The sequence below is a fragment of the Meriones unguiculatus genome, chromosome 5 (assembly GCF_030254825.1).
Source record: "Meriones unguiculatus strain TT.TT164.6M chromosome 5, Bangor_MerUng_6.1, whole genome shotgun sequence".
Lineage (NCBI taxonomy): Eukaryota > Metazoa > Chordata > Mammalia > Rodentia > Muridae > Meriones > Meriones unguiculatus.
The window spans coordinates 107,977,475-108,000,801 of NC_083353.1; the positions used below are offsets into that span (position 1 = coordinate 107,977,475).

The following is a 23,327-nucleotide window of genomic DNA, read 5'->3' on the forward strand; positions in this document are numbered from 1 at the left end:
CTCTTAGCCTGCACCGGACACTCCTCCACCTATTCTCACTCCTGGGCTGTGTGTGAGCAGGTCCTTCTCACCTGATTTTGTAGCAAACACCAAGTTGCAAGAGACCTGGACACCTGCTTTGGAGAGGTTCTCCTTGCCTCCTAGATGCCCTGGACGGGAGGAGCACCAGGACGAGTTTTTGTATTCAAAGAAGTGTTTGGCTATTTATACGTGTTCTCTTGAGGCCTCAGTAACCCCGTATGTCTGAACATTGCCTCTCGGATTACGGGAGTGGGGGAAATATGGCCACCAGAGGGCGCCGGAGCCCAGCCTCTGCCGACCGTGCTGTACAGCAGGTCCAGAAAGTTCAGAGCCTCGCACCCTGACCGCCCAACTCAGGACAAAGCAAAAACCGGTGGAAATGGATGACTGCCTTCTCCAGAATGTTACTTTTTAAACGCAGGGACCAGGTCGGAGCGGTTCCTGATTTGAAGTTTGGTCCCCACAGTGCGCCTGACGAATGAATGAGTGCAAAGTGCTTGGCGGAATTGCTTAAGACACTCAGAGCTGGAACACTTTCCTCTTGACCCCTGCCTCCCTTCTTTAGTCCCTAGGTGGAGCCCCAGGTCCAGAGGTCCTGGTCACGTCTTCAAAAACATGATCCCCAGATGCCCCGGAGACAGAGGCAAATCTCCCTTCTGCACCCATTGGGTGGATTGGGTAACAGAATCCAACTCACTAATCGGCCAATTGGGAAAATTGGTGACAGCATGGTCATTACTGCCTGTGGCCGAGGAAGGTCCAAAGAACGCTGCCCTCAGCTTCTCGCCCTCTGGGCTGGGGTTCGCCCCCTCCCCCTTGTCTTCCCACCCCTGTTCCCCCTGTCCTCCCAGGTGGGGGTTGTTTCGGCTGATCTACGTGGAGCACAACAGCCCACCCACAGGGCTGAACCCCAATGATGTATTTGTAAGGACACCAGTGACCACCTTCGGAGACAGTGGGGAGTTCTTTCTTCCCTTGGAGAACACTAGACTTTCTTTTTGGGAAAGGCAGGGAACACCGAAGTTCGTCTCCAGCTTTCGTCCACTAAACACCCACGAAAACCAAGCACGGGGAGTCACGGCGTTTCTCAGGAGTGAGACTCTCGGGCATTTCTCCAGCGTTTCCACTCGGCGGGGTGAGAGCTGTGACCATCCCCACGCTCCCCCTACCCCCCACCCCAGCCTACAGAACAGACGGGAGGTGGCAAAGAAAATGCTTGGTACTAAGCGACTCTGAGAGACCCGCTTGGCCTCTTTTGCAGAGCAGCGCGGCCCTGCGTTAGCAGACAACTTCCCAGTGGGTTAGAGCAGTGATGCTTCGGCTGGGAGGAACACTACCGTAGACTGATCGTATTGCCCCAAGCCTAGCTGTCCGCTGCGGCCCGGAGAGCCCGGGCGTGAGGTGGGTCAGCTTGACTCCTGACCCCAAAGATGAGGTTCGCTGGCAGCTTTTAGACGCGGCACAGCAGCCCCTCGCGCCTGGGACGGACTGTTGGGTCTCACCGGTCCTCATCTCAGCTCTTTCGCTTTGAACAGCCACGAGCCCCTAAAGTCTCAAATCTGCAAGACGGGAGCGTTTAAGCCCTAGGGCCCAGCCTCTTTGTAATTCAGGTCCAGGGAGCCGGCCCAGGTTGGGTAGTGGGAAGATCAAAGGTCTCGGCTCCCAGCGGGGCTGGGGACACCGAGGGCGCCAAGGAGAGGAGGGAGGGGGAGGAGGGAGGGCCTGGTAGGGCGGCCGTTCCGTAGGGGGACGCGCGTCAGAGACCCCCGCCACCCTCCGGGCCCGCCCCTCGACCAGCGCCGCCCCGCCCCGCCCGCCCGCCTCTCGCCTCTAAAGCGCCCGGCGCGCGACTCCCGCGGCCGCACTTTCACTCTCGCTCCACCTCGGTGCCCTCCTGCCGTCCAGCCCCGCAGCCGCCTCCGGCGCGCCCTCCCGCCCACGCCATGGACGCCAAGGTCGTGGCCGTGCTGGCCCTGGTGCTGGCCGCGCTCTGCATCAGCGACGGTGAGTGCCATCCGCGCCCGGGGCCCGGGAGAGGTTCTCTGCTCGGTTCCCCCGCCGGCGCCCGAGTCCCGGAGGAAGAAGCCTCTTCGGCGCGGTTCACGGCAGGCGAACTTGAGGCACCTCCGGGCGCCCTTTCGCGCGTTGCGCGGGTTGTTTGGGGCTCTGGGAAGCGCGGCCGCAGAGCCCGGGGAGGGCTGCAGGGGAGGACGCGCAGGATTGTTGGGCAAGCGTGGGGCTGGGGTGCAAGGGCAGCGTGGGAGGCGGTGTCCCGGGCTGGGGTCCCCGGAGCGCGCCAGCTGCGCTCAGCTAGTGGCCACCGGCGCCCAGATGTTTCCAGAGGCAAAGGGCAGAGCGGTCCGGGAGTGTACTGTATCGGAGATCAGTTTCGAGTGTAAGCAAACTCTTAACAGCCCATCAAGGAGCAAAAAGTGCTCGGCTTGGCCATGGGTATGGTGCAACTGAGTTGCGTCCCCTCCGAGCGTGGCTGGTCCTCTTAGAGCACCCTCGAGGGTCTCTGGGCCGGGCGCAGCGTAGCTCTTGAACTCGCGCCTCCAGCCCCGGAGGCGCTTCTGCACGGTTCGTTGGTCCGTGGCGACGCGGACCTGAGCAAGCGTCTCTTAGCTTACCGTTTCTTCTTCCCGGGGTCACTAGACAAAGGCGCAGAGTAGTCACCCAGGCCATGCAACACCTCTCCCCAACCCCCCAACACACCTGCAGACGGGCGCTTTTGTAGCCAGCCCCGGAGCCCTGCGGCCCGGAGTGGGAGCTGCGGCAGAGTTCAGTCTCCCAGACCCAGGGTGGTGTCCCGTTTCACTGGGAAAGGGCTTTCATTTTTGTTTTCCTTTTTTTTTTTTTTTTTTTTTTTGACACCGAGGAGAAAACTCTCTGCGCTGTTACAGGACACCGCAGCTGCAAAACAAAACAAACCATTGCCTCTGAACACACAAAACAAAACCCCACCATTCGGGCCCCTGCCTTCCTTGGCTGCGGTGTTTCCTGGAGAGAAGCGAGGGACCGTCGGGGGCTGCATGCTGTCCAAGTGCACCAGGGCGTTAGTCTGGGTTGGGTTACCGGTCTCAATGGAACCTGTAGTTCGCTGAGTGTGTTTGGAGAGGCTGGACTTGCCTAGTCCGAGGGAAACATTCTTCAAAAGCATAGCGAGTTGCTGATCTGAATAGGAAAAAAAAAAAGACAAATAAAAGGCAATTTAGATTTTTAATGTTACTGAGACCGCCTGGGAGGTTGCAGCTTCCCACTGGCTCCCATTACCCTGTCACGGAGCGTGCTGATTTGGGCGTTAATAACGGAAGGAGATGGTGAAGTGGCAGGGGTAACAAGCTCTGGCCTTCTGGGGAATTCTGTATGAGGCAAGAATGCAGGAACCCAGGTCCTCAAGGCTGGAGGGCGACTGTCCAGAGAAAATGGGGTGCCTGATCCTCAGACAGATTATGACCCTAGGAAGAGGCAGATTGCTGACCTCTCTGCCGTCAAGTGTCTGGAGCAGACCGGTTCTCCTTGGACAACCCATTGCACTGCCCACATCAATTTCTTTCTTTACTTCTAGCACCTGTGTGCCCACTGGTCCTGCACGGGCCTCGAGTTGCAGTGTGGCTAACCTTGCTGTGGTTCCTGAATTTTCCCTTTAGCTGCCCCAACTCATCAGACACCTGGGGCTTCCCAGGTTAAACCCAGGGGCAGGAGGCTTCTCATGAGACAAACAGAGAGGGATGCGCTCTGGCACCCTAAGCCAAACTCTCTAGGTCCCAAGTCCAGAGTGGCAGCAGAGCTGGTCTGGACTTTGGTCTGTACATGAAATCTGCTTTTCCTGTTCTTTAGTGTCTACACTCACTGCCCTTCCTAGGCCACAGCCATCTCTCAGCTAAATGACACCTGTAGAGAAAGAGAAGCCGATCCTATACAATTTCATCCACCTTCTTTAACTGCTTCCCAAAGGTGCAGAACTTCAGAATACTCAGAAGTCCCCTGGAACTCCGAGTAAGCGCACTTAAAATCCCGGGATTAACTATTCTCAGCCACGCTTTTAAACTCTGGTGAAAAGATATTATGTAGAGCTAGGATAAAAATCTTGTTGGGGGAGCAGCTACAAATCCAGACCTCAGGGGCTTGCAATTCCAGACTTAAAGTGTGGGTCTTAAGAGGGGTTCTAAAGGAGCCCCTTGCTAATTTACACTAATGAGCGTCAATTATGGCATTTTGCAAATTGGTGAATTGGCAAACAAAACTAGTAATCGGATACAGGAGGCCAAAGCTTACAAGTACTGAGGGTAAAAGCCACATTTGACTCCATCTTTTGGGAAAAGCTGGATGGAAGGTAAATCCAGGGCCTCCCTTCTGGAGTCCTTTGTGATTTCCAGGGCTTAGGGTGAGTGGGAGGAGGGAAAATTCCAGGTGGTAGAGGGTAGCCCTCCCTACCCCTCACTGAAGGCCTGCACCAGAGGAAAGAGAGGGCCTACAACCTCCTCCATTTTCCCCAGGTTCTGTGTCCCCTTAGAAGCCGAGCCCTGTAAAACCTCACTGTGCTCTCCGACAGAGAAGATGACGTTTGCAAGAATGTTTCTGTAGCCATTCCTGGATTGCCCTCGATTCTTCACCATCAGCAGGCCACCATCTTATCCCCCTACCCCCACACCGGACAGCGTAATGAGTGGCCTTGTTCTCTCTCCACACCTCCCCCAGGTAAACCCGTCAGCCTGAGCTACAGATGCCCATGCCGGTTCTTCGAGAGCCATGTCGCCAGAGCCAATATCAAACACCTGAAAATCCTCAACACTCCAAACTGTGCCCTTCAGATTGTGTAAGTCTTAGCCGTCGGCCCCCAGAGATGAGCACGATAGAACGAGCCTTTGACTTGGAATAATTAGTGGCAGCTGGAACCACCATGAGGGCTCTTGATACGCCATCAGACATGAGTTTCAAAGGCTACTTTTGTTCACGGGACCCTGTTGGGCTCAGCGTCTCTCAATCAGAGACAGTGGGCTGCCTCTGTACAGTAAAGCCATGGACTTTACTGAGGTCAGCCTCCAACTAGCAACAGTTGTATCTTCCTGTCAGTTTCAAGGCTCTGGTGTCCCAAGTTAATCCTTTTTTTATTCAGATGATATATGTGTGTGTGTGTGTGTGTTTGTATGACCCAGATGGCATGAAAGTCAATTTTAATCACTTGCTTAGAGGTCACCATTCTAAGGTCATTTTGTTTTAGAGTTTTTTGGGTTTGCTGGGTGTTAACAGTAGCTGCCGACATTTCATTTAAATTTAGGTGGGAAATAAGAAAAGCCCGAAGCATGTAAATGAAAGATGAAAATATCTCACTTAAGGGTATGGCAGACTTGGCAGAGATGCGCTGTGTGCTAGTCTGTCCTCCCACATCTGAGGAGGGTGAGGGCTCAGAGTCTCCTAGGAGGGGTTTACATCCTCAGACGACGCAACACTAAAAATGGAATAAGGATTCAGTAGTGGGGATAAAAACTGTGCTACCCCGGAGGCTTTTGTGTGAGACAGTGGCTGCTGCTTTAGGCTTTCTTTTCTTCATCAGCTTTCCTTTCCAGCCAGGGCAGGCCCACAGTGCCAACTTTTGTGTCTAGGCGATCACTAAATTAATAAATGACTGTCCCCAGATAGACACTCAGCGTTCCTCTGTTGAAGTCACATCCCTCTGCACGACAGTTCAACTAAAGGGCAGCCTCCTTGACGAAGTTTACCTGTCCCTAGGACACTGAGCAGAGATTTGTTTTCCCAAGAGACCGTTCAGTGGCTGGGGAGAGGTAATCTCAGGATGTTTTGGAATTATCTGGCATCCAGATAACTTTATGGAGAATAACCAGGGAATGCGATATATTCGTCTCCCCACTAGGAAGCTCTAGGGATGGGAGGAAGAATACTGAGTCAACTTTAACAAGTCCACCAAGCCAAGATCATGGAGCATTCTGTGAACTTGTAAACCCTCTCAGGCAACCACCTGACAACTCGCCCTAAGCTTCTCCTTGCCCACCTGAACTACCCCACCTCCCCTGACGGGACCACTGCAGCCTTCTTCCTGAGCTACCCTTGAGTTTGTCGCATATGCTCTCAAGATGATGCTTCAAAAATTTAAGGCTGCTTCCGGCACCCTCCAGAAGTTGCCGAGACCTCCCCATGAAGTCTCAGCCATCCACCCCTTCTGTGTGGCTCTTCCTCCACACCCTTTGGGCACACTGACTCCTTTAGCATCTTTGTTCTTGCTTTCTCCTTTACTTTAACTCACCTGGCCAAACTCCTGCTTATCCCTCAAGGGCCAGAGGTGCAAATGCCTCCCCCACTGTGATCTCTTCCCTGTGTCCCCTGGGAAACACCCTTAGCACATCCCTAACTCTGAGATGGTGGACCCGAATTCACCTCAAGTGCCCGTCTTCCCCAGAAAACCTTGGGCAGCTTCCAAACCCAAGGCTACCAGGGGCAGCCGCTGGGCCCTTCAGTGAGGACCTTAAGCTGGGTGTGGTGGGTGTGCCCATTGCAATGCCTCCCCACCTCCCCCGCAGCCCCCCTCTCCCGCTACTCAGCTGTATAGCGTTTCCCCTTCTGTTTTGGCAGTGCGAAGCTGAAGAGCAATAACAGACAAGTGTGCATTGACCCGAAATTAAAGTGGATTCAAGAGTACCTGGAGAAAGCTTTAAACAAGTAAGCACAACAGCCCAAAGGACTTTCCAGTAGACCCCCGAGGAATGCTGACATCCGTGGGAGATGAAAGGGCGGTGCTGGGGAGGGCGGCCTGAACCATGGCCAGGTTGGCCAGTGGGACAGCACTCACCGGGGTCATGCTGAGGTTTGCCAGCACAAAGACACTCCACCATAGCGTATGGTACGATATTGCAGTTTATATTCATCCAAGCCCTCGCCAGTGCACAATGGAGCTTTTATAACTGGGGTTTTTCTATGAAATTGTATTACCCTAACCGGTTAGCTTCATCCTCCTCATCCTCATTATTCCCATCATCCTCATTTTTAAAAACAGCGATTACTTCAAGGTCTGTACTCGGTTTGCTCTGGAGCTTCTCTTTTCCCCCGGGGCCTCTGGGCACAGTTGCAGGCCGTCGCTTTTCAGGGGAGCTTTAGAGAGAAACGTTCCTCCCGAGCTGATCGGGAGGAACGCTGCAGGACTTGTCCTGCAGGGGGCGCTCCTCGACAGATGCCTTGCTGCGCGTCTCACGCAGCTCAGGGCTGGGCGGGAGACTCTTGGCTTTGCCTCCTTTTTCCAGTTCAGTGATTGTACCTGGGTAGGGAAGCTTCTTGTAGAAGCTATCCCTGGGGTCTGTGCCCAGAGACCCTTTCCTAGCCTGTTCTGCTCTCCTCTGCTTGCCTCCAAAAAGCATGTTTCTGCCTCTGGCTTCTGCTTCTCACCTCTGTAGCCTGATCGACCTATGCTGCATTGGAAGGAAGGGGAATGATTTGGGGTGCGCCCTCCCTCTCTTCCCTTTGCTTTCTGCTCACTTGGGCCCTTTGTGAGATTTCACTTTGGCCTCCTGCAGAATGGAGCCAGACCCTCCTGGATAATGTGAGACCATGCCTCTATTTACCCACAAAAGTCAAGTCTGAAGAATTGTTATAAACGAAATTTTAAATCTGAGAACTTTCTTTGAGGAATTGGACTTTTCTAATTGCCCCTAAGTCTTATGTATTCCACGGTGGCTCCATTGGCTCTGAGTTTTCCAATATCTGAGATTAAAATAATAATAATAATAATAATAATAATAATGAACAAGCCAGAATCTTGCCATGAAGCCACAGTGGGGATTCCAGATTCCAATCAGAAATAGACACAAAATAAAACTTGGATACATTCTTATGATCACAGATGGCCCTGGTGGTTTTGGTAACTATTTGCAAGGCAATTTTTTTTTTACATATATTTTTGTGCACTTTTTAATGTTTCTTTGGAAAACAAATGTATTTCAAAATATATTTGTAGTCAATTCATATATTTGAAGTGGAGCCATAGTAATGTCAGTAGATAATCTCTTATGATCTTGAACTACTGGCAATTTGTAAAGAAATATATATGACTTATAAATGTACTGCAGCTTTCCAATGTCAGCCACAGTGTATTTTTCCACTTGTACTGAAATTGTATCAACTGTGACATTATATGCACTAGCAATAAAATGCTAATTGTTTCATGCTGTAAACCTCCTACTGTATGTGGGAATTTATTTACCTGAAATAAAGCCGATTAGCTGCTAGAGGGAGTGCATATACATTTCTGAAGCTTGGAAAAGCAGGCCTACCTGCCGGCCAGGTGCTGTGGACTGCCCTGCAGTCCGGGTGAGCGACACTGCGCAGGCTTGTCTCCTGAGCAATGAGTCTGCAATGAAAGTTTTCGTGTATTTTTTTTTCTTTAACCCAAGCTCGTTTTCTGATGAATAATACTTGACTCACTAATGCCTCCTCCCCCTCCTTCTCCTCGGTTCTTTTAACATCCTCATGTAATCCCCAGACTCAATCCCAGTAATATCGAGCTTTCCTATTTTCCCATGTAAAAATCCCATGACTCTGGGCTATGTTAATATCAGGCTTTTGTGGGAACAGGTGGCCTCACCCCATAAATCATTAAATACCATTCAGCTTGAATCATTTTAATGTGACAGTCACAAACCAGTTGCTCTAATAAAAAGCTCTGCTAACCATCTCTCTCCCTAGCCCTCTAGAACAATCTCAGTTATCCCCAGGGACGCTCCCCAACATCCAGAAAAGAGAGGTGGGATCAATCACGCATCCTTCCTTAGCTTGGCCTCTCTTGGAGGGCTGCCTGAGGCTGGGGCCCCAGCCTTGAATGCTTTCTTTAATTTGAAAGGCAGGGTTCACCTCTGCAATAAAAGCTCAGGCAGACCCAGCCTTCCTTCCACGACCCCTGAGATGTATATTCTTGTCTCATCTTTGCTGAGCTTTGGCAGGGGTGGTAAGAACCAGGACCAGCCTGGCAAACTGGCAGTCCCCATGAGAAGCAGTTCCCAGGTCAGAGGGTTAAGGCCATCCTGTTTAACTTTTGGGTGGGGGGAATGTCTAGTTTACTTTGATTAATTGCTTATGAACTACGTTTTGCCAAGTGGTCTCCAGGCCTCAAATGGAAGACAGAGTTAAATCGACCCATATGAGGCAATGCTAAATATTGTGCGAACAGGGATACGCTCCTATATGTTTCGATGTGATTAATGGTTCTACTAATTTTATCTAAGGGGGCGCAGAGAAGAAAAAGTGGGGAAAAAAGAAAAGATAGGAAAAAAGAAGCGACAGAAGAAGAGAAAGGCTGCCCAGAAAAGGAAAAACTAGTTACCTGCTTCCTGCAGATGGACCGCAGTGCCTTCTGCTCTGCCGCTTTGTAACTCGCAGACCCCACACCCCGGGCAGGGGCTCAGACTTGATGGTAAACTCTTCCCTCTTCCTGGGGCAGACCCTCACACCCCGGGCAGGTGCTCAGGCTTTCCTGCCCTGGTGGGCACACCAGCTGCTGTATTTATGTGCTTCTTAAGGTCCTGCTCCGTCTGCTAAACTATGAAGAAAGTAAATGTACAGAGACTGGGGTGGAGGCTAAGCCACAGAGGACCAGCCTAGCCTGGCAGCATTGCCCCGAGCTGAGCTCCTGGCTGGGAATTCACAAAGCTCACACCTAAACCCTGCAATCCTGTGAAGGCCAGGGTGATCTGCTTAGCCAGGAAAGGGCATGCACCTTCCTCTGAACCACACTGCCCCTGTGGTCTTTTCAGGACATGAGGTAACTGACTTGCTGTCAGGTCCACCACAAGCTTTTCCAAGTATCTACAGTCTGAGAAGGACCTTCAGCCCTTCAGCTCTGCTTCCCTGGCTGTGTGAGCAGCTTTGCCTGCAGCCCAGAAGGGTTTTTTTGGACTGTGTTGGGTGAGCAGCAGGGATGATGAAATCTCAGAAAACAGATGTGAGCTGCTTCTCAGGGAATCTTTTCTTTGGACGACTCACTTTAGAGTCTTTAAACGGGTCCCTTGTGGGGAGGGCAGATGTGCTCTGGAACTTTCTGAAAGGCCAGCAGCTTCAGGGACTCTTAGCCTGTCCTCCGTCGTTTTGGTCCCAACATCCCTGGGATGCTGTGCTTTCTGGCACAGTTGCCTCCGTCCTCATGCCTGAGAGATTCCTGCCTTTAATGAGTTGGGTTAAAGTTCTAGAATTTTCCACTCCCCTACCCCATCCTCTCCTAGAAATCTTTATCTTTTTTGTTGGTTGGTTTTTGTTTTGCCAGTTTGGATTGGAAGGATAGAGGCAAGCAAAGCCCTCATTTCAGTAGCGATTGGAAAAGGATTCTTTGTATTTCTTGACCCTCCTCTTCACCTCATGTAGACACACTCACACGTCTTGTACCCCGGACCTCTGGGTATGATTTTCATAATTGGTGTGGAAAGAATCAATGATCTGAAGATGCATCAAATTGATTTCCAGGGAAGGAACGCCCAGAGCCCTGTGTGTCATACTCTCTTGGGTCCCTAAGTTCTGTGTTCCTTATAGGTTCTAACATTAAACAGGTATAGCCTTTCATGGTCCTTGGTAGTGAAGTTACCAACTATTACTCCTTTATCTGGACAGCTGTGTCAGCCCCTATCTTCTCCACAAATCTGAGGATAGCAGGCTGGACTACAGGTGGGCACCTCTTCAAGCCTAGGGTCACTGTCTGTCCTTCTTGTGGCGGCCAGCTGCCATCCAGTCTCAGTGGTTCGGCTGGGGCCTCCCTCCTGTTGCTAAAACACTCCCAAAGGCCAGAAAGCCACAGCTCTGCTCAGAATGGGGACGCCCTGCCCCTCCAGGACACTGACAACTGTGGCCCCTAGCAACCAAAGGCTGAATTGAGGCTGCCCTGAGGGGAGAAAGCTCTTTCTGAAATGCCCACGGACTCTTCCTCCCACCATCCATTTCTAACCCGTAGGGGAGCTGGCTATAGAGACTAGGAGAGTAGACCATTCCTTAGGAACCACAGCGGGCTCTGCTTGCTTTCTGTGACTCCCAGGAGCCCCTCTGTGCTTATGAAGGCTTCCTAATGGGCAACCCCAGCCTGCTGGACCCAGTCACCATGGAAATGCCTGAGAAGCAGATTTCATCTTGTGATGGGTTGAAGTAGGATATGCTCAGGCAGGTGAAAGAGGTAGTCTTTACACTGTCCAGCACAGATGCCTTCTGGGAGGACACGCAGCTCCAGAGGTCACCTTCTGAGTGCCAAGACCTCTTCTGGTGGTGCGGGACCAGCCAAGGAAATTTCAAGGAAGAATGAATTTCTGACGGAAGCTGTGGGAACTGCCTCTTCTCTTGGAGCTTTGAGGCGTGGGGGTGCCTGGAACACAGCACCTGCTGTGGGTGGGGTCGATACATAGTCTCAACACCACTGTCTTAAGGCTAAGGCAGTGTCACGTGCTCCTCATACCATGCCTCCTATGCCAGTGTGTGTCTGCCTTCCCCTGTGCTTGAAATGTTCATCTGTCTTCTCCGCTTCCCACCATCATCCAGACCTCCAGCGTGAGCCCTGGCTGTGTCCTTCCCTGCTTTCCCGATCTCTCAGGCCTCAGAAGGAAGACACGTGGCTGCAAGCGGAACTAAGGAGTAGGACCGGTGGCTACTACTGTGAGGCCGCTCGGCATCCCAGGCACGTGGTGATAACCTGCCTTAATGGTGTCTCCTCTGTTCTTGTCAACAGGAGGCTCAAGATGTGAGAGGCGTGGGTCAGACGCCTGAGGAACTTGCAGAAGGAGCCTAGGTCTGAAGTCAGTGTTAGGGAAGGGCCCATAGCCACTTCCTCTGCTCCTGAGCAGGGCTAAAGCCATTTCCAAGGGACTCGCTTTGCACAATTTGCTGTATTTTCACCATTTGATTATGTAGCAAGATACATGGTGTTTATTTCTCATTTAGTCAGATTGTCCAATGTCATTGGTGACAGGCCAAGGCCACTATGTAATTTCCTTTGTTATAGTATCTTTCCCATGGAAGACCTTCTCTGACTAAGGCCTCCCCAGGTTTGTCTCTCTGAGGCTCACCCTTTTTCTGAATGGGAATTGTATGTCCCCACCCCAATGACTGCAGGGCTTTCCCGAGCTGAGGCAGGAGTGTGAGGTCAGGGGCAAGTGAGATCCACCCTCATCCCACGCTCTCCTCCTCATCCCATCATGCTCATCATTCTCTCTCATCCATCATCATGTGTCTCCAAGACTGTCTCCGTGATCCTGAAAAGGACTCTCAAGATGAAATCTTTTATTCAAATGGGACAGCAAGAAGGAAAGAAAAATGTCTGGTGTTTCCCCAAAAACCCTGTGCGCGTCTAATGTCTTGTTTGGAATATTGTCTGTTCAACCTCCCGCTTTTGTTCAGAGTCTATGTCCGCATGACCAATGTCTCATCTGTGCACTGTCTCTAACCCAAATGCAAAAGCTGAGTATGAGGTGGTGGCCCTGAGGTCCAGGCTGTGATCATGGAGTGTAAGAATAGTCTTGGTTTAATCACTGCTCAGAGGGTCATTTTGGACCCACAAAGCCCAAAGAAATGTGGTTTGCAGCAGCACTTAGCTCTGAGAACTGTAGAACCTCAATATTTCCATAACTGTTATCTTAAGTCTGTGGCCTTAAGTTCATCATTCTGTTGAGGGCTGACAGCAGTTCACAATTCTTTTAAATCATTTTGAAAAGGCAACGAATAAATGAATGAACATTGTGCCCGGCTGGGCATTTCTCTGAAGCCTAGCATGTGGGAGTGGCCACTGTTTGATGTGTGGCCCTCCAAGTGTTTTGTCCTCTGCAGTCAAGCTCACCAATGCTGCCCCTTTGACTAAAGCACAGTAAGAACTCTCTAGTTCTTCAAAGGACAAAGATGTAGGGAGAAGAGGAAAGGAAGGAGAGGCACCCGTTGGCTTCCACCCGATGGAGGAAGCAAGTTATGGTAAGATAATCTTCAAAAACGGGCGCGTGGGAGCGAATAAAGCTGTAGAATTGTTAGCAATGTGTGCAGGAGGGGGGAGGATTCTTATGAATGTCCATCCGGCAAGATTCCCATCAAATTTGAACGAAAAACTAAAAGCTGGTTAGGATGTGGGGCATGTGGGTAGTTGCGGAGGCAGATCATTATGAGGATGCAGAGTTGTTTTAAATCCTCTTGAAATGGCCATGGGAATGGAACAGATACCACACAACCAGATTGCTAGTGTATCGGCCACTTTGCACCTAATCCAAGCTTTTAAGGCTGTTTGCTTGGAAGGAAGGCAACCAGTTCAGCCCTCCATCTCCATTAGGGTTAGGGATCCTTTCAAGGTGTCCTAAAAAGATAAGGGTGGAACCTGCCGGGAGACTCATTTGTGTATCAATTCCTCCGATGACAATAAGTCTCTAGGTGGAGACACCCAGGCTAAAGCAAGTACGCATTTAAATAGTACATTTACATAGGAAAAGCCCTTCCCTCCCTTAATCCCCCCTCCATCATCTTGCAGAGACTGTTGTTGATTTGGGAACGCGTAGCTGTCCCACCCCTGGTCCCGGTGCTGCCTGCATCCCACCTCTCCTTGGGCGCCGCGTGACCTGCCAGGCAGCCTGCCCCTCTGTTACCAGCCTTTGCATCAGGATAGGGAGAGGGGGTTGGAGACATCCAGTCTGCTTCGTGTTGAAACCCAAATCTGTGCCTTGTGTTGTTTACACTGTGCTGCCCCCCCCCCCAGGGCAATGGGACAGCAGCAAGGAAGGGCAAAAGGGGCAGCAGAGCCCTCCGTCAGATCACTGCCCGTTCAGCTTTGAGAGAGGGTCTGAAAGCAAAAGGCTGCATTCCTCCGTGGGACTTGGCCTGAGGCTTTCGACTTCTCCCCTGGGTTCTGTTCATCTTCTGGTCAGTGTTACTAGGGGTTTCCTCACAGCAGTCAGTCATCCTTCCCCAGGGGATGCAATCTTTTCCAGATGGATGTAAACTGAGGAAGCATTCCTTCTACACACCTTCTCTGATGCTTCCCTGATCCATTTTAAGGTAACCAGTCTTGTTCCTCAAAGCCTTCCGTGGAAACCTCCAAAGTCCCCAGCAGACTTCGGCGATTGCCAAGTTCACAAAACCACTCAGCAAAGTTCTTGCCAACCTCGATGGGCTTGCAGTGTCTAAGCAGCGATGTGTTCTGTGTTGCATGTGGTGAATACTGTATTTTGTTTCAGTTCTGTCTCCCAGATAATGTGAAAATGGTCCAGGAGAAGGCAGCTTCCTATATGCAGTGCGTGCTTTTTTATTATTATTATTTTCCTTTTTAATATATGACAGTTATTTGAGAAGCCATTTCTACTTTGAGGTCATATCAATGAAAATGATGTATCATCACTTACAGTTTTCCTAATAAAGTTCTGTATTCAAATGTGGCTGCAAAGAATCTGCAGTGAGTGTTACCATGTGGAATTTTCCACGCTTGGTTTTGCCCTTCAAACCCGACTCTGAGGGACTATGTAGTCTTAGCAGAAGAGCTTAGCAGGCAACAGGCCCTGCTACTCACTCACTCCTCTTGGTCTAACTGCCATTGCCAGACAATCTCTATGGGGAAAGGTGTTCCCTTTTCTCAGGATAACCTGGATTCCTCCTTAGAGACCAGTCAGTCTTTCACTGTATAAAGAGTGGCTTACTGTAAAGTTATATGACTTTATCCCACAGTCACAGAGTTTGGAAGAGGAAGGTCCTCCCTACAAATGTAGGTCACGGTAGAAGGCAACAGAGGGATGCTGCCCCTGTCACACGGCTGAAAACCACAGTACTCTGCGCAGTGTTCCTGTTCTGGGTGAGGGAGCTATAATAAAAACCAAAGGTTTATTTACTGACTGCTGCTGGCCAGCCTCCTCTAAGAACCCTGCTTCCCCAACAGAGAGGACCAAATTCTTACAGAATTTGGAGTTTGGTCTCCAAATTCTTCCTGCTCCACATTCAGAGAGGCTAGCACCAAGCTCCACGCGTCTAGGTCCGAAATGCTAATAGCCCAGGCATCCCTGTATCACCTCCACACTTAAGTTCCTGTTACTTATAGGGTAGTTCTCATGTGAGTCCTGAGTTGTGTAACACACACATGAATAAGAAGGGTTGGAGGCCCCAGGAGAGACAACGTGGGACTGTGGGACCACATGAGTGTGACGATAATGAAAAGCTAAGAGCTTGAATCCTATTCTCTCTTTGTCTACCTCCTGACTGAAGACATTGCTGCTTGGGTCTCAGTCATATGCCATCCTGAATAGAAGATTAGACTAAATAGAGGATCAGCTAAAATATAGAAAAGGCTCCACCTTGTGCTTCCAGAAGGTGTCTCCTCTCTACCTCCTGTGCTCTGAAGGTCACAGAGCTAGAAGAATGGGGTTGAATTTGCTTCTCCAACAGTCCCACAGCAAAGCCCAGTGATAAGGCTGAGCCCACTTCTCCCGGCCAGTGATAGGGAAGAAGCTTTCCACTGGTCCCTGTAGGTTCCCCAGGGTCAGAACAGTGTTCTCTCAAGAACACTAAGCTGCTTTTCCAGCACAGAGCTTGATAACCAATTCTCATTCCAAACTACCCATGTCCACAACCTTCCCTTCTCCAAGGGCAAGGAAGCAGGCATTTCCTCAGAGCAGAGGACAGCCAGTGTCGGGGAAGTTCAGAGCAGAAAAGTGTCCAATCCTGTACACGAAGAGTACACAACAACAACAACAAAAGCTGGGGTTCTGCTTCCCCACTCCTCTTGCTGTACCCCTGTATGCAAGGTACGATCTGTACAAAGGACGCTAAAATGAACCGAGATCCACAGTGAGATGGTAAAATGAATCCACAGTGGGAGGGGCCCGGAAGTCAGGGAAGGTATGAGAAAACCCTCCACGAGAGTAATCAGATGCATGAGCACCCCAGGCCAGCTGTCGGCCACTCCTGTTTCAGGGGTATAGAGGTATGGTTCAAACAGCCTCACCTTCTGCTTCTCTTTCTCTGTGCTCATGCAGAGGACTTGACACCCAGGACTGAGGACAGCTAGAGGAGAAGCAGAGAAGCCTCAAACTTCATCTATAGGACTCAGAGGTGTGGATGAGAGAGCAGGGAACCTACAGGGGAAAGGCTCAGAAGGCATTACCTTTCAACAGTACTCCATGCCCTAGGCTCCCTGTACTCCAGTAAAGTCCATTTTCATCCAGAATAAAAGCTTCTGGTAACACCAACATAGCCACTTGTAGGTCAGTTAGGCCAAGTGGGCCAGATATGGAGGCCACAGGCCAGTACATGCACAGGTTGACGCTAGAGGTCTAAGTCCTCTGCCAAGCTTCCCCAGGGATCTTCTTATAGCCCATGTGCTGGTTTTAGATGGAACTCCAAGGAAGGATTACTGTGACCCTAAAAGTGTCCTAGACTATGCCTGCCATCCTAGGCTGATCGAAGTCTCAGAGGCATTGCCCAAGCTCTCCCCATAGAGAACATGCTCAGAGTCCCTTTAGAGCCTGGATATTCTTTCTTCCCTAAAGATACCCACGAGCACCCAAGTGACTCAGAAGCACCCATGAAGAGACAGCTGCACATCCACTGGTCTGTCTAGAGCTACAGCCCTACAGGTGTGTGATTGGTCTTAGAATGTACTCTTTGTCTCTGAGTCCAAGAATGCCCCGAAAACCGTGATTTCCAGGTGAAGTCCATCCAGGAGTGTCCTATTGAGATGTAAGCTCCTGATGGCTTAAATGAGGATTCGCTCTCAGTACCTGATCATGATGAGTGTTTAGAGCGTACTTGAAGAGAGACATAATGCCTACAAGCCAACACCAGCAGCAAAGATCCGGTGCTCTTCCTGGGCCAGTTTTCAGCAACTGTTCTCAATTTCCAGCAACAGTGCTCTGATGAGTTTGGGGGTAAACAGCAGCATCTACTTCTTAGCCCACAAGACCAGATTGGAACAAAGCAGAGAGATGCTTGGGCATTCAGACTTGCAAAGAGTACAGGTACTGTGGATTGCTATATGACTGACAGAATTCTGGGTGAGGCAGAACAAATGTAAAGTTCAGGAGACCGCCCACAAGGCAGAGCTGAGGTGTGGAATTACAAGAATACTTAACCTGTCTTCTCTTCTTTTTTTCTCCCTTTTTCTTCCCTCTCTATCTGTTGTTGTTGCTGTTGCCATTTTGTTTTTTGTTTTTTTTTTTTTTTTTGAGACAGGGTTTCTCTGTGTAGTCTTGCCTGTCCTGGACTCACTTTGTAGATCAGGCTGTCCTCAAACTCACAGAGATCCACCTGCCTCTGCCTCCGAAAGCACTGGGATTGCAGGCACGTGCCACCACACCCAGCTACTTACTTGTCTTCTAAGCAACATTAAATGTCTATCATTTGTAATGGAAGGTTAAGACTTCAGGGACAAGAGCCACACTTCGCTCTCTAAGTAACCATAAATGCATGTCATGCCTGACAGTGCCATTCTGAGTGCCTGTGCCTGGAGGATAACAACACAATTGAGAGCCACAAACCTTGGTAAAGTGGAAGACATGCGTGCATACAACTATCAAGAGCACGCACAGCTTTATTTTGCATGATATTGTGGCCTGATGTTGTCATCTTGAAAATTCATGCTCAAGAACCATGCAATCAAGTTACCAAAAATGGTCCCATAATGTTTTAAGTTTGTGGTTTGTATTGGGCTAGCTCTACAGCTATTCTGGATTGCATGCCACACGTTGGATGCCCCTGGCTTATATCTACATGCTAACATTATATCTCTGGTTGAAACAGAAAGATTGTGGCTAGGGAGATGCCTCACTGGTTAAAAGAACTTTCTGCTACTGCAGAAGATCCAGGTTTGGTAGCCAGTACCCACACAGAGTAGCTCACAACAACTTGTAACTCCAGTTCCAGCCTGTGACACCCTTTTTGTCTTCACATATACTGGGACACATGTGGTGTACATAATCACATGCAGGCATTCACTCAAGGATACACATAGAATGAAAATAAATACATCTTAAAAAAAAAAAGTATTGTGTGTGCCTAGCTGTGACTGAACTGAGGAAGAGTCAGAACAAGAAAAAAAAAATCAAACTCTATTCCAGAGAGGAATATAACACTGGAAATTCACAGAGGTGAGATTTATGAAAACATGGCTGAAAAATGTGGAAAAAGACACAAGGAACACAGAGCAAAGAAGTAAACTAAGAGAAATGAGAAATACAGCTTTAGCCTGGAAGCTCTGGAGTCTCTCTCTGGTGAGAAGAGACTGAAGTTCTTGTTACAAGACAAGCCCAGAGAGAATGCTTACAAGCAGCAAATGGACTTGATGAGTTTTGATGAGACAGTGTTTCCTTTGGTGGACATGTCAGGAATAGAAAGAAATCACACTTTAAACATGTATTCAATCATCCGTTTACCTCCCCCACACCCCATGTCTGTGTCTGTCTATATGTGTGTGTGTGTATGAGTGTGTGTACCGTTGTGTGGCTGTAGAAACTAAAGAATAGCTCAAAGAAGCCTGGTCTTACCATGATTTGATTTCTGGGGATTGAACTCAGATCCTCAGGCTTCAGGGGAAGTGGGCACAGCTGCGGAGCCATCTCAATGCTCTCTGTTTTTGTAATCATACTGTATGACTCAGAAGACAGTGGCTTGGCTCTGAATTGAGAGTGAACCTATTGCTTAGAGCTGAGCTACCCTGGGGTCCTGAGAACTGGAAACCATCACAGGCCACCGTACTTGAATTTAAGCAGCCCAGTGTGAGAAACAGCCCTGGAAAGCAGTTGTGGTGAGTGGGAGGGACAGATACTGGCAAACTGAAAAGTTCAGGTAAACCCATCAGTGGAGAATAACTCAGAACTTCCCTAGCCCTGTGCCTGGGGTCAGCAAGTGAGTCGACTTTTGAAGCCATTTATCTTCCATTGCTGCTGTGGAGTCCCGAAACTCTGAGGCCCCAGCATGCTCAGTTGAGATGCCTGTGCAGATAGCAATGCTGTCATTGACTCCCACATTCCTAACACACTTGGGAGACATCCCCCAGCTGGAACATTAACCAGCCCAGAGACTAGGATCTGAGAAGTCCCATAAGGGTGGGAGAACCTGTTTAGCCTACAGACTTCAAAGGTGAATGTGGCCAGCAGAGACCTCTGGTATGCTCAGAAGGGAAGCTGCAGCAGTGAGGACAGCTCTGGGAGACAACGGACACTTGTCCATCACAAACACACTCAAGGGTTTGTGAAGCTTGTGGACGCTTCTCTTTCCCATGACTTATATATAGCAAGACCTCGGGATAAAGCAAAGGCAATTTATTACGTGACTGTTTCCATTCTGAAATCTGAGATATCTTAAATAAATAACTTAATGATGTACATCAACATCTTACAAAACAAGCATGAACTAAACTTAAAAGCAGTAGTTGGAAAGAGATAATGAAGGTCTGGGCAGAAATTAATGAAACAGAAGCTAAAAGAACAAATCCAAGAATCAATGAAACAACGTTGAGTGGATTTTGGAGGTGGGGGGAAGAGGTCTGCGTGAGGATGGTGCAAACAGGAAAAACAAAATTTCTGCAGAATAGCAGGATAGAAAGTCAGCATACAAAAATCAGTAACAAGCTCTGGAGATGGCTAAGTGCTAAAGTACTCACTTTGAAAGAGTGAGGATCTGAGTTCAAGCCCCTGAAATCAGGTAAAAATGTAGGGCTTATTGGAGCATGCCTGGAAATCTTGTACTGGGAAGAAAAAGAAGGGAGCATCTCTTGGGGGAGGGAAGGGGAGGAGAGGAGAAAAGAAAAGAAAAGAGAAGGTTAGGATTGAATTTAAGTGTTACACTAATCAGGTGACTATAGGTCTGATTTGTTGTTTTACCTTTTAACTTGGAGTTGACTCATGAATAAATTCAATGAGCTACTTGAAAAACACATCCGGAATCCAATCACTTCTTACTGTTACCATTTTGGTCCAAGCCACAAGTGTTCCTAGCCTCCTGACTGGTCCACTTTTCAACAGAGGGGTCTGTGCCAATAACAGACCATAACAGCTCAGCTCAAACCCTCCAGTGATCTCCTGGCTTCTGCAGACTAATATATATATATATATATATATATATATATATATATATATATATATATATATGTTTGTACCAGCATCTCTGTTCACTCCTGACTTGACCCCTGACCCCTTTGTTGAAGCCTCTCTGACCTTTTCTCTCAGAACAAGTCAGACCTCTCTTTTGGTGGGGCTTTTGTTCTAGGCAGTCTTCCATAGCCTTCATAACTCAACTCACCCCTTGCTTCTTGCAGTTTCTACCCATGTAGCCTCTACAGAGAACCCTAATGGACACTCCTCTCAACCCCCACCCCAGCACTGTCTCCCCCTGCTGTTCTCCACAGTGCTCCCTGGCCAGATGCTCTGATTTATTACTAGCTGCCCCAGGCCATGGACTTTGTCTGTCTTCTTGCCTAATTGATCTTTTGGGCAGACACAGGAAGTGCTGAGGAAAGAGTTTTTGAAGGGTGCCTGATAAACCCAACAGGATGTTTCACATGTTCTACACATGTTTTTTGCTCATTTTGACAGAGGAGCATGGTTCCACAGACACTGTCTAGCAGAAAAGAAAAAGCCGACCAAAAGTTTTGTGAAGAATCAGCTACTGGAGGCCACTTTCCCTACAAATGGGCACAGCAAAGAAATGGTGCTGGAGAACTGACATCTATTTGTTCTTAACATGAGCCCATCACCAAGAGTTTCTTCTGCTTTCAGCCTGGAATTTCATGGGCCTTTCCCACAGCTCTGCCCAGGTACAGGCCTTACTATCTGCTAAAGAATGGTCAGCTAAAGGAAGAGTAGAGGTTTTTGGCAGAGAACTTGGGTTGGTTTGGGTTGGGTTGGGTTGGTTTGCTGGAAGAAAGGGCCATGCCCAGGATTCCCAGTGACCTCCATCTTCTGAACTGTAACCATAGAAATGGGCCAGGATGAGTGACCTGGCTTGGTCAGTCTGAGAGGCCTCAGATGTAGCCATAGGCTGACTTTGTCCTTCCCCCTTTCCAGGGAGTTCCTAACATGGACCTGTTGGCCCAGGTCACGTGGGCTTGTAAGTCATGAGTGACTAACCTATTTAGGTATTCCGAAGCCTCAGGGCACTAGCTTTCCTTTTGACCACCATGGGAACCTTCCAGTGCTTCAGTACCTGGGAATGAGGCCCACCCAGGACCAGCTCTTTCCAGTTCTTACTCCCAGAGAACACCATGCTGCACAGGTGCCTTGCTCAGGAGGCCAAAGGGAATGGGAGGCTAATGCATTCATAAAGCTCTGAAGGATGGAGTTTCCAGGGGGCAAACGACACTTGATCAGGTGCTCTCTGCTCAACTGACATTTTTAGGGACAATTTGTACTCGTGGCCCTTTGCACTTCATCTAAAGCTGTTCAAGTATTCACAGCAGACATTCTGCACTGTTTCTTGTTATGGGCACAAAAAAAAAAAAAGAAACTCCCAAATGCTTGGTGAAAGCCCTGTTCCTCAGAGGTTGGACACGGGCAGGGGCAGGGTTCATCGGGTCTCTTGGATGGCTCTGTCCTCGCAGTGTGCACAGTGCCACAGGCAGAGGTGAGGGGCCTCAGACAGGAGATGTGGGCTTGGGCTTCAAGGATGTTTCTGGGTTTGAATGGGGGTTGTTTTAGGAGAGGTGCTGGGAATACCTCAGCTGTGTAATGCGGATAGCCTGTCATGCGTCACAACCCAGGAGAAGCAGGATGAGGAAGAAGAAGAAGAAGGAAAAATAATGAAGAAGAGGAAAATTGTTGCATTGAGTAGGAAAGAAAGAACGGAGCAAAATGGAAGGTGTTGGCGCGTATCATACCTACCAGAGAAGAGCAGCTTGCATGGGCGCAATTGTAAGACTCAGAGCACTTTTACTTATTTATTTATTTTCACTATAGACAGTGGTGAGTGAAGTTCTTCTTGTGCACACAGACATTCCCAGATAGAAAAGAGGCTGAACAGGCAGAGGCTGACAACGGACCTTCTTAATTTAGAAGCACTTGGAGTACTCTAGACTCGGAATATACCTTACAGGTGAAATGTATGTCTTAGGCTAGTTTTTTTCTTTCCTAATGATAACCCAAACTCTTTAAAATAGTGATATTTCTACCTGCACTGAACCGCTCTGCTCTGTTTTTACACCAGCACTCCTTCCACCATTCAGAGCACCCTTTTTTTTTTTTCTTCATGGCATGAAACTGGTCTTGCAAGCTCTAGTTTATCTTCAAGCTTAACCCATGGGTTTTTGTCCTTTCATCTCACTTGGATTTTAGCAGGGCTGATAACACTTTTATTTATTCTTACATAATAAAAGATCCAAAGGTCAGTTTAAGCCAACCAGCACAGTTCAATACTTCCGTCCATTACAATACTGATGAATTTTACTTTGGTTCAATGTAGAACCTTCTCTTCCTACCCAATTCTGCCTCTTTATGACAGCCAAGCTGCAAGTGAGGAAGAGAATAGAAGCTGCAGGGTTTATCTCTGCCCTGCATGCTTCCTACTCTTCTGCTTTTCTAACTTTAGTTTTTGAGCACTGAAAAGGGGCCACCAGGAGGGAAATGAGACAGGGGCACAATAAAGTTCTTACAGAACTGGCACTGTTCATGACCTCTCAGAACTTTATAAGCATAGTTCAGGCCCAGAGCTGATTTTTCCCTCAAAACACCGTCATGGATCCTCTGAGAATTTTTGTTTCCTTTTTGCAAAGAGTTCCAGGAGGGCAGAGGCATCTCTAGTGTGGCCAGTAAGCTTACTTGATGTGCAGTGAGGAGATCTAGATCTTACACGCGCTGCTTTTCTTTGAAGGTAACTACAGCAAGTATTTTGTTTGTTTGTTTTCAAATAATTTTAATTTATTTACTTTTTGCCCCAGCTGTAGCCCCCTCCCTCATTCCCTCCCAATTCCACCCTCCCTCCCTCATCTCCTCCTTGCCCCTCTCTAAGTCCACTGATAGGGGAGGTCCTCCTCCCCTTACATCTGACCCTAGCTTATCAGGTCTCACTGGGGCTGGCTGCAATGTCCTCCTCTGTGGCCTAGCTTGGCTGCTCCTCCCCATGGGGGGTTGGGGAGATCAAAGAGCTAGCCATAGAGTTCATGCCAGAGATAGTCCCGGTTCCCCTTACTAGGGGAGCCACTTGTATACTGAGCTGCTATGGGCTACGTCTGAGCAGGGGTCAGAGCACACTTTGACCAGTGTGTGCCTTGGGGATGCCACTGACCCAGTTTATAAACAAGGGCACTCAGATTCAGGTGATTGCAATGGAGCCCTCATGTCAAGTACCACACTGTGCCTTCCCTGGGAAAGCCGGAACATTCAAAT

At 49.1% G+C, this 23,327-nt stretch overlaps 1 protein-coding gene and 1 long non-coding RNA gene across 3 annotated transcripts; one reads left to right on the plus strand and one right to left on the minus strand.

The window, feature by feature from the left end:
* Window positions 1-1,853: 1,853 nt before the first annotated feature.
* On the plus strand, window positions 1,854-14,402 carry Cxcl12 (C-X-C motif chemokine ligand 12). 2 transcript variants are annotated; one of them, XM_021662804.2, is made up of 4 exons: window positions 1,854-2,025; window positions 4,723-4,840; window positions 6,613-6,699; window positions 9,252-11,719. In XM_021662804.2, exons 1-4 carry the CDS (start codon window positions 1,965-1,967, stop codon window positions 9,343-9,345), a joined length of 360 nt encoding a protein of 119 aa, XP_021518479.1. In that variant the 5' UTR covers window positions 1,854-1,964; the 3' UTR covers window positions 9,346-11,719. The 2 variants fall into 2 exon arrangements, with proteins under 2 accessions (XP_021518479.1, XP_021518480.1); XM_021662805.2 differs by lacking the exon at window positions 9,252-11,719 and adding an exon at window positions 11,726-14,402 and having other exon boundaries at window positions 1,858-2,025.
* Window positions 2,851-3,778, minus strand: LOC132654263 (uncharacterized). The gene is made up of 2 exons (XR_009591923.1): window positions 3,295-3,778; window positions 2,851-3,195 (listed from the first exon to the last, which is right to left on the minus strand). It is a non-coding gene; the product is annotated as an uncharacterized LOC132654263 (long non-coding RNA).
* Window positions 14,403-23,327: the final 8,925 nt, after the last annotated feature.

Coding starts and splice junctions, on each gene's coding strand:
- Cxcl12 (XM_021662804.2), top strand. CDS start 1,965: ATGGACGCCAAGGTCGTGGCCGTGCTGGCCCTGGTGCTGGCCGCGCTC. Junction 2,026..4,722: donor CGCGCTCTGCATCAGCGACG/GTGAGTGCCATC, acceptor CACCTCCCCCAG/GTAAACCCGTCAGCCTGAGC. Junction 6,700..9,251: donor CTGGAGAAAGCTTTAAACAA/GTAAGCACAACA, acceptor ATTTTATCTAAG/GGGGCGCAGAGAAGAAAAAG.